The sequence below is a fragment of the Crocodylus porosus genome, unplaced genomic scaffold (genome assembly GCF_001723895.1).
Source record: "Crocodylus porosus isolate Cpor-Errol unplaced genomic scaffold, CroPor_comp1, whole genome shotgun sequence".
NCBI classification, from domain to species: domain Eukaryota; kingdom Metazoa; phylum Chordata; order Crocodylia; family Crocodylidae; genus Crocodylus; species Crocodylus porosus.
Window position 1 is genome coordinate 9,982,772 of NW_017728942.1, and position 10,407 is coordinate 9,993,178.

At 51.2% G+C, this 10,407-nt stretch overlaps 1 protein-coding gene across 3 annotated transcripts in view; it reads right to left on the minus strand.

Annotated features, from left to right (window-relative positions):
* Positions 1-426: 426 nt before the first annotated feature.
* Positions 427-10,407, minus strand: part of LOC109318850 (peroxidasin homolog) — a 48,241-nt gene continuing 38,260 nt past the window's right edge. The window contains exons 14-23 of one of the 3 annotated variants that reach the window (XM_019548269.1): positions 9,183-9,339; positions 7,874-7,982; positions 6,994-7,151; positions 4,962-6,465; positions 4,347-4,481; positions 3,448-3,656; positions 3,117-3,231; positions 2,330-2,420; positions 1,757-1,874; positions 427-984 (exon numbers count right to left, since the gene is read on the minus strand). In XM_019548269.1, the coding sequence (XP_019403814.1) occupies positions 1,779-1,874; positions 2,330-2,420; positions 3,117-3,231; positions 3,448-3,656; positions 4,347-4,481; positions 4,962-6,465; positions 6,994-7,151; positions 7,874-7,982; positions 9,183-9,339 (2,574 nt within the window). In that variant the 3' untranslated portion in view covers positions 427-984; positions 1,757-1,778. Of the gene's footprint in view, positions 985-1,748; positions 1,875-2,329; positions 2,424-3,116; positions 3,232-3,447; positions 3,657-4,346; positions 4,482-4,961; positions 6,466-6,993; positions 7,152-7,873; positions 7,983-9,182; positions 9,340-10,407 lie in introns of all 3 variants that reach the window. The other 2 variants (XM_019548267.1, XM_019548268.1) reach the window with 2 other exon arrangements.

Consider the following 10,407-nt stretch of genomic DNA (forward strand, 5'->3'; position numbering starts at 1 on the left):
GCATTCATTAAGGCATCAAACACAGCGTGCTCTACGCTCCTCGCTGTTAATTGACAGAACACAACAGCCCCCGTGAATTAACGAGTGAGGCCATTACATTTAATTATCTGAGGTTTTGCTTCAAGTCCCATTGTGTTTACACTGTAAATGTATCTCTGAACAAAAGGCATTACAGGACAAAAAGGTGAATGGAAAACATCCTCCCAATTAAAAATGTCAAGGGGAGACGCTTGGAGCTCACCATCCAGGGCAAAGCCAAGGTTTTTGGTGGTTGAGTTGGAAGCAGTAGATTCCCCCGCTCAGCAATTCAGTTTGGGAGATGCCACCAGAATTGAAATGATCCTGGGTAAATCCAAAACCCCTCCTATTTCTGGCATTGCATTTGTCAGGGTAGAAATATTTCCCACAGACCCATGTTTTTTTCCCCCATCACTGTTTGCATTAACAACAGACCCAACTGTTTGCACTCTGAACGTCTCATTTGCTCAGCCAAAGATTGCCGGGACACCTGTACACGCAAAAATCAGATTTTGCAAATCCTTGCTGACGCGACTGGCTAAGGTGCACGTGCAGTGTTCCCGGGATGTCTGTGGCAAGAGCTGGTGGGATGGGCATGGCAGGGAGAAAGCACACATCAAAGCAGTTCTCCCTCGTCTCCACCTTTGGAGCCAGGGCTCTGCTGGAGGGAAGCAGCAGGTTGCTGGTCTGCTTCCATCCAAGGGCATTGCATGGAGGTTTTGCAGACCTGGGGAAAGCACCATACCCGAGGCTGAGGAGTGCACCCAGAGGGTGAAGAGGGTCAAAAGCCCTTGTGAATAAGTCAGTGTAACATCAAGTCCTGCAAGAAGCTTGGGTGCCCTGGGTGGAGTGGTGAAGAAGGCGTGAGACTGGGTGGAGCAGCTTGTTCTCACTGGCTGGCTGTTGCCGATCCTTCGTGGAGCGGAGCAGGTTGGCTGGGAGGAGGAGGAGAAGTGCCCAGATCACCTGTGGTGGGAAGAGAATGGCTCAATGGCAAACAGGTCGGGGCAGGGACCTTTGTTACTGGTACAGCGCCAGCACAACGGGGCAGGGACCTGTCGGCACTGCCGCCCTCGCTATCAGCAGCCCCTTCTGCAGATCCAGCCTCTGCTGTGAATGCACTGAGCTATGTCAAACCTCTTCCTTTCTGAGCAGGCTCCCCCAGCGCTTGCTGTCTGCTCAGAGCAGGTCCCAGATGCCCAGTGCAACCTGCCCGTCTTTGTCCCTGGAGTCATGCACAGGCAGCACCAGCCCGAGTTTGGGGGGCCCTGGTTGTGATGTGTTCACTGGTTGGGCCTGGTGCCCCACCTTACACAGTACTGCCTGCCAGCCAGGACATTTCTCTCTCCTCTAAGGATGCGAGAGCCCCCAAAATAGGGGGTCCCCCATGCTGTTTTCTATCATGCACGGCTACCCCACGGACATGGTGATGTGGAGGCCACGTGGCACTGTGCTTCCAGCCGTCTTGCTGTGGCACGGGGCGCAGCAGGAGTCCACGGGCCAGCTGCCATTTCCAGATGCTGTCACATTGCTTGCAAACCTATCAGAACCTGGCAATCTGGAGAGAGCCCCCACATCCATCTCCTCCAGGGTTTTCTAGAGATCTTTTAAAGGCTGTGAGATTGGGGGTCATTTTGGTAGACCAGTAAGTTAACTCTACATGACCTACAATCTTGCACTGATGCATGTATAAGTGCAAGATCTCCCCACCCTCTGCATGGCGTGCACAACCGCAGACCTCTTTGGAGCAGGCAAACTTGTCATCTTTTTCTCCATTTCTCTCCGGTCTTTGTCCGCCATCTGTAGACAGTGGTATTCCTGTGATGCCACCGCAGCCGGCCTTCCAATGCATGAACCTGCAGTGAGTAGGGCAAGGAAATCACCAATCCTGCTACCAAACCAAAGCACTGGCACCTGACCACCCACCCCTCCAAGACTAACCCCACCTTGGGCTGCTCTGGAGAGGACATAAAGGCTGGGTCAAGTTTCAGTCCTGCCACCACATAGGGCCTGAGCGTGCCTCTGGACTTTTGGGTCTCAGGGAAAGCCGATACCATGGGACGCAAAGGACAAATCCCGTCGTGGAGGCCTTCTGGTGAAATGGGAGGGATGGAAAGGCTCCAAAACAACAGTAGCCTTCTGCCTCCATCCTTTCTGCCCTCTTGCTCCCCCTGAGAGTTGGTCACTCTTTCTAGTGGGGCCAGCCGGCCACATCAGCCATGACCAAGTCTGCAGGACATCCTCCCGGGGCACCTAAACCAGCCCATAAGGTGAGTGGGTGGAAAAGCCCCGTTGTAATATGATGTTTTACCTGCTTTTGTAGGACGGAGACAGTCTGTTCTAGTTCAGCCACGACTGACTCAAGGTTTTCCCTCGGGGAACGGCTCTGGGAGGGCTCCTCACTGCTGTAGCCAGGGACAGAAAACGGGGACTCTTACAGAAAACATTACCTCTGAAATGCCTTGCAGGTGCATATTCAAAACAACTGCGCTCACGTTACAGCGACCTCCAGCTTTGTATTGCATGCGACTTTTTTTTTAAATAAGAAAAAGGAGAATTCAGGGACAGTGTCAGTGCTTTAAACATCAAGGGTTGCAGCTAAACATCTATGGGTTTTGCTGCATTTTTGTCTCAATTAACCAGAATCAGAGTTGCAAATGCTGGTTTTCCCTCCAGAGTGAATACACGTGCTACTGCCATGTGCAAGGAAAAACGCATCTTTGCACCTCGGCTTCTGGGATTTGGAGGCTTTGCCCCCAGACTTTTCACAATCTCCTGCGCTGGGGTCATGCCTGTAACACAGCACCAGGAAATAGCAGCACTAAACGCAGTCTTGCATTTACTCTCAGTGATATCTCAAGGCCATTAAAATCAGGGGAAACCTTTCTACTGCCTTCAGAAACCTTTGGACCCGGCTCAGTTGGTGCACACGATATCGCGGTTCCCCGAACAGCATTGCCACTTGAGTCCGATGCTGCATTTAGCTTTGAAAACATCCCTGAAGTCCAGCCCTCAGCACAGCCCACCACGTTTCAGAGGATCGCCTGCACCAAATGATGCGAGATGAGATGAAGGGGAGAGGGGCTGAGGTAACACACCTGGGGGGTGCAGGCTTGTGCTTGTCGGGGTTTTCTTCGGGGTAGCTGAAACCAAGAGACCTCTTGCCCCGAAATCGCTGAGAAAGAGCCTGGAACTGGCCTCGGGATCTGCAATCTTGAGGGAGAAAAGGGAGCAAAATAAGTCATTCGTATGGCTTGGGTCTTTCGGCTTGGACTACCTCCCATGCTTCGCCTCCCAGCCCCCTGCAGAAGCCCTCGATTGTGCCAGAGGTGGGCAAAAGCAGGCATTTTTTGGCTCGCTGTGCCAACTACTAAGTGGGAGGAAGCCATCCTAACTGGACCCCAAGCACCACCTCTGCTCAGCTCCCACCTTCGCAGCAATCCTGCCACAGGCGGAGATCGACCGCCGGGATTTCCTCGCAGCTGACCATGCCTTGGGGGTAAGCAGCCACCTGGAAAACATCCCTCTGGAGCTGCCGGATGCGATCGCTGTTGTCGCAGATGATGCGAGCGAGGGACGTCTGCCTGATCTGCGTCAGCTGCGCTGGAGTGAAGACGCCAGGGTTTTCATACCAAAACCTACAGCAGAACGAATGCGAGGAGTGACTGGGAGTGACGGGCAGTGCGACAGGTCTGGGGGCAGAGGTGGCTGGGGGAACGCACTGCGGTTTAAGGCACGAAGTATCTGCATTTCAGGACCCGAGTTCGATTCTTGGCTCGGGTCGCATGCCAAATTGAGCCTGGGGGCGTAATGGTGCCTCCTGCAGTCAATCCCTCCCCACGTTCCCGCGACGGACAGTATAACTGGCTCGCCACTGAATAGCCTTAGTGCAGTAGATTAAGACTGGTTTGCACACCTGTCCACATCCACTCGGTGGGTGCTGGTAGCAATGGGGAGCTAGCACCACCGCCAGCTTTGCCGGGAGTGGGGCTCACCTACTGTGGACACACGTAATACTTACGTTTAAGCTTTTCCACTTTGGAAACAACAGATGAACAAACTTAAGAGCACTGAAAGTACCCAGGTGGCTCCGTTTAGCTTAGCCCTCGAATAAGAGAGGGGTAAAAGGCCTGTCCTGACGTAGGCCCTTGATCCTTCTGTGCATACACAGACTACAGGAGAAGAGAGCTCTCTCCTGCTACCTCCGTAGCACCGAGTCCCGGCACTCGGGAGACGAAGTCAAGGACTGCTCCCTCCAGGCTGCACGGGGGAAGCAATATCCAGAGACAGAAAACCAAAGGCTTTGGCTCGACTCCGCGGGTTGGTACCTATCTCCATCCCGGAGTCTCCTGAACTGCGTCGTTAACAGGCACATCAACGTGGGGCCAACTCTTGTGCCAGGGACCAGGTCTTCCACCATCAGTGCTGGAAACAGGTCGATGTTTTTGGTCGTCCCGTATAAGCTGCAGGGTAAGAAGTGGAAAAAACGTGAAGAGTTATCAAAGGGCGGAGAGAAGTCTCACTTGGGTTCCTCATCCTACCAGGAATGTGGACTCTGGGTGTTAGGAGCTCATTTGTGGGGTGTTCCCCATGGAGTCATTTGGAAAATAACCGTGACTCACTAGTGTCAGTCAACACAGACAACTTAAATCTGCTCGGAAAACATCTCCAGGGGATTAATGCTGTCTCTATACAGAAACGTTGTCCTCTGTGCAGGACCAAAGGATGAGAAGTAGGACAATGCTCATTTGGAAAAGCCCAGGTGCCTTTTCTATTTGGGCTTTTAAAGCATGCATGCCACCCTGGCCTCTGAATATCACCCTGGATATGAATGGGATATCCTCTGAATATCACCCTTCAGTGGTAGAGAGGCAACTATGCTGATCTCAGTGGCCTTGATGCCTTCTTTCTGGGTGGCGGGCAGGGGGCCCAGGCCACGGTACCTCCTGAGCTTCTCCCGGATTTCCAGGTTCTTGATCTCATTCCGGAGGTCCTCGAACTCCTGTGCCGACGTGAGGTTGCAGAAGACCCTGAAGTCATTGTACGGTGGGATGCCGTGGTCCCTGCCCCGCTGGATGTTGATGGCCGCCAGGTCGAGCGAGACGGAGTGCGCCATGGAGAAGAGCTTCTCCGTCAGCTCCATATTCAGCAGCTCGGAGGGCACGCGCATCTTCCCCGGGATGCCAAACAGGCCCCGGAGGAGGGGGTCGATGCCCCCTTCCTGCATGATCCTGAAAGGGGAGAAGAAGGCCTTGTGGAGGGGGACGTGGCCCTGGCGAATGGGCTGGAAGGACTCATTCAGGCGATACAGGACGGGGTTGATCAGGGTGTGCCCGAAGCGGAAGGCCGCCGTGGCAAAGGCATTGAGGATCCCGGCATTGGTGTCGGGGCTGTAGCCTTTGTACTCGCCCAGCATCTTCATGCCGGCCTCCCCGAGGACCTTGGGGAGCCAGTGGGCGTAGGTGAGGTGCTGCATCTGGGCGCCCACCAGCTTGCGCGCTTCGTGGTAGATGGTGTCCCCGTCCCAGTGGGGATTCAGCTCCAGCAGCTGCGTGGCGATGCGGTTGTGCTCCCGAAACCAGAGGGTGTGCATGGCCGTGAGGCCCAGCTGCTCGTTAGCGCGGTGATCCCCCGCCAGGAAGCACGGCACGGGGCTCTCGTTCTCGTCCCGCATGCACTCCGTGGGCGGCCCCACAGAGAAGGGCAGGAGGGCTTTCCCCGAGCTGGGGACCACTCGCCCTTGCTTCAACAGCCCCTTCGGGTTGCTCAGGTCCCTCAGCTCCCTGGACTCCTGCTCCGTGCTGCCGTAGACATTGGAGGCGTCGATATAAGAGGTCAAGTGGTTAATCTGCTCCCTGGCGTAGACGGAGTTCATCAGCAGGGACGTCATCCCGCTGCCGCACACGGGGCTGGAGCGGACGAAGAACATGCAGCGCCCGTTCCTCACCCGGGGGTCGTTCTCCGGGATCATGATGGAGAAGCACGGCGGGTCGTTGGTGCACACCTCGCTGCAGGGTGCCCCGTCGGAGAACCGCGACATGCTGATGGCTGCCACCGTCTGGTCCATGTCATGGTCCAGAAACTGGCCCCACTGCATGAGCATGTGCGTGAACTGCTCGTCGGGCGTGATGGTGTCTGTCCCGATCATGGCTGTAGAGACCAGCCGGGGCAGGGGCAGGGGCAGCTCCCTCGAGTCCTCGGCCAGCGAGAAGCCCCGGGGAAGGTTAAAGCCGTTCTGGTAGGCCGGCTTGAGGAGACGCTGGAAGGCGGTGAGAGAAGCCCCCCACATCGGGTGCTGGAGGTTGTTGCAAGAGCCATCGTGAGTCCTGTACTTCTGGTGGAAGCAGATGTCGGAGCAGTTGGGCGTGCGGCGGTGGGCAGAGCAGCCAGACAGGTTGGCAATCATGTTGAGGTAGTGCGGCGAGACCAGGTCGTTGTACCGGTAGCCTAGAAAGCAACCCCAAAAATGCATTACAGCTCATCCATGGCATCACCCATCCTGCTAAGGGGCCGCTTGGAGTCTGCGGCTAGGACTCCCAGTCAACAAGGCAAAATTGCATCTCTGGCTTCCAACGGTTTTGGGGAAGGGGGACCCAGGCTCAAATATCCAACCTCAGGGCCACTTGGGGACTCTCTAGCAGAGGAGTGACTTGAAAGCTGGCATCTGAAGTCTGCGGCCACTATATTAGCCACGGAGCCATCTTTTCTGACCTCTCACAGCACAAATATGAGGCCTAGGGATGACTTGTCTATAGTTAGAGGTCAGAGGGAAGATGGTGACCCAGGTACGGGCCTGAATGAATACCCCCCGAATTAAAACCTGGACAGCCTACTTCTCAACTTACTAATATTTAAAGCACTCCAAACGTTCTTCCAGTCCCATCTTTCTACCCCCTGCTGCTGTTACCGTTGGGTTGATTTGACTTGCAAATTTTCCCATCCTCCAAAGCCAGGTCAGAAATAACCTCCCTGTACCTGTGACATTCATATCCACAATTAAACCCTGCTGGACGTGGTCTTGAATCAGCTGCAAGGTCCTTTCAAAGATCTCGCCAGCCCGTGCCGTCTCGAGGGTGTAAGGGTCCCGGGGGTAGCGGAAGAGCGCCAGCAAGTCATTGGGGGTTTTGGGTCGCCTGTTGCAGGAAATTTAAAACAGGCTACGTGTGATTCTCTATGATTTAAACAACTACTTTGCTCAAAGTAATAGCATGCTGCAGGCACCAGGGCTAGCATCGCTCAGGAAATAAATCTCCAACAGCTCCTATATTAGTGACCCAGTTTTCCTGACAAATTAGAGCCAGCCAGGGAAGTCCATTTTTCTCCCCTCCATGAACAATGTTGACAAAAATCGATTTATTTCAGCCTCATTGTAACATTTTTTTAAAAATGTGTTGCTTCAGTACATTAGTTGCAGTGCTGACAGCAAATGGAAAGGTTTAAACTGATTTTTTTAATAAAAAGCTGAAAATCTTCCATGCCAACCGTTTTTAGGTGAAATCAGCATTATGTCAAAAAAAATCCATCAAGAAAAAGTTTAGATAAAAAAAATTAAGTATGAATTGAGTAAATTGTATTTATAAAATAATTGTGCTGATCAGACAGTTTTCCTGGCTGCTCTGCCTCTTCTTTGAATAGCTCAGGACAATAAAACTGTTTCTTGTAAGACTCTTCCCAAATTCAGAAGTCCTCTCATTATGCGATTTTAGCCTATTAATCCTACACTCTCGAGCTTGCAAAAGGAATCACAGCTTTATTTATAAACTTTGCAGGAGAATATATTATTTTTGAGCTCTCTCCACTCAGTGTTTTAATTATCTCAATCTACTCCAGCAACCTGAACCCCCGGGGCACTTACTTGCTGAACAGCTCAGTTCGTGTCGAATTGATAGCGTGGTCCACACTGCTGATGGCTTCCTTGATCGATGAGGCTACAAAGGTGTCACCACTCCGACCAACATCCGTAGCTTTTAAACACCAAAAGGGAGACAACGATTAACAGAAATTGCTTTACAATTCAAGCTCGAGAGGATTTGCCATCTGGATCCAGTACAAAATACAATGCTGCAATTAGCTCATCATGCCATCATAAACAGCCGAGGGAAACATTTTGTCCCAGTTTGTAGAACAGCTACAAAAGCAAAGCACGCTGCTGCAAGGTGAAAGACGCAGCACAGCAGAATACACCCTCAGACTTAGCTGAATACCCCCAACATTTTGGTATATGGATACATGCTTGAATAAAACAAGCAAATGCCTTTTAGTTGCGTTCATTCTGCACTCGCAATCACTTTCCACAGATCTTCTAAGGAAGAAGGTAACTGGCAGAAACGTTCATTGGAAAGAATCAACTGTTATTTGGAAAAGCCTTGTGGAGCAGGATGACAGCATCTCTCAATGCGAGCAGAGCTTTGGGAAGCAAATGATTTATTTTTTTTGGTTTGGTGGCCGAGCTTTGCTCTGTGCCAACTGAAATAATATTTTTTCTGAATCTCTCCCAAGGAATAATCCCCGCAAAAGACTAGGGATAGAAGCAAATTATTTAAACACTGAGATTTTACTGGCAACGTTGTTCTCATTCTCCCATTCTTTGGGCTTATCTACAAGTGCATATGTGTCATCATTACGGTGCATTTAGTTTAGTACTTGTAATGACAGGCACTAACTAAACGTGGTGTAAATCGGTGCTACTGCACAGTAGTGCTGGTGCACGCTTTTTAAGTGATGCTAATGCACAGTAGACTAGTTCTACTGTGCATTAGCACAGGTTTTTTGTGCCATGCTAATGAGCAGTAGAATTAGTCTATTGTGCCATTAGCATCTCATGTAGACATACCCTTTATGTCCTGATGACCCCTCTACAAGCTAAAGGAAAGGACTGAATTCGGTGGTCTAAGCTAGGAAGCTCGTCCCAGTCCCGTTCTTATGGGTGACAGAATTATCCTCTAATAGGAGCAGGCATCAGCCTAGCTTGCCCCTCTGCCATGAAAAATCAAAATCTCCCATGAAAAAAATAATCATCAACACATTTGTTCGTGCAACTAACCTAGCGACACGGTGATTTTTCGTCCTGTGTATGTAAATACTATGTATCGTGTACAAGCGCCCATATATTCTCTGACTTCAAGACTAAAGACAAGATCATGGAGGAAAAGGAGATGCTCTACCCGTGATGGTCAGCTGCATGGTGCTGGAGGTGAACCCAAAGGGATTCCTGGCAATGCATTCATATCTGCCCTGATCAGCCACCCCCAGGTCTCGAATGGAAAGTGTCCCATCTTGGCTCATGTGGAATTTGCCGCTGTCTGTGATCTGAATGCCCTCCTGCATTGCACACCATGAAAAAATAAAGGAAGAAAATGTCAGTGCTTGGAAAGCATCCCATCAGCTTTATATTGGGCTTATCCAAGAAACAGAGGCCCAGCTGGGATTAACTGACACAGCCACCAGATGTTAGCATCATGCTGTGCAGCGTAGCAAAGGAGGGGGAGAGAAATCCAAAAGCCCAGACAAAGGACACTATCCCTATCCGTCCCAAAGCACGTCTCCTCCCTATTCACAATCATACAGCAATCCTTCCCACTGCCCCTCTCATGTCGTCATCTGCACTTCATTCATTCATTCATCGCTCTTCGCCTCCTCGTCCTCCGGAGAGAAACTGAGCCCAGCTGAAGACACAGAACTTGGGGCATTGCTGAACCTCGAGAGGAACAGCTTCTCCCTGAGCAGGCTGCAGCCTGGGACAGGCCTGGAGTACAGTGCCATGAACCCCAAATATTCAGCTATCACAAGTTGGAAGGCTTAAAGTAACCACAATATTATTTTAAGCCAAACAACTACAGTTCAGACTTGTTGCTAGGATCGAAGCTTTCAGGGTGCTCTCCAGTGACATTTCCAAGTGCCTTTCTTTAACTGGAAGAAGTAAGTCTTTCTTTTTCAGTGCATCCATTTGCCTTCAGTAGCTAACATGCACCTCCCTCTAACACTTTATCAGCAGGTCTCAAAGGTCTTTAGGACTGTAACATGTGCAATACAATCAAGGGAATGGGAGATGCCCTTCTCTTTGGAGTCTGTGGTCTTCTGGCCAAAGGTAGAGGTCTGCAAGGGCCATTACCATCTCACATGCAATGGTGCAAATCTGGACTGACCACAATGAACTCATTATAGGCCTGTAAAATCCTTGGCAATCTTAACAAGGACACTTAACCCTAGAAATTCCTGTCTATCATTTATCTGTGCAGCACCCAATGCAAAAAGCTCATTTTTGACTGTAGTGCCTCAGTTCGACAGTAGAGCAAAACCTAAGCAGTTATAAGAGAAGGTTTGTTTCCTTCCTGATGACAGGCTGAGAGCCATGGGACTCTTTAGCCTGGAAAAGCGCAGGCTCAGGGG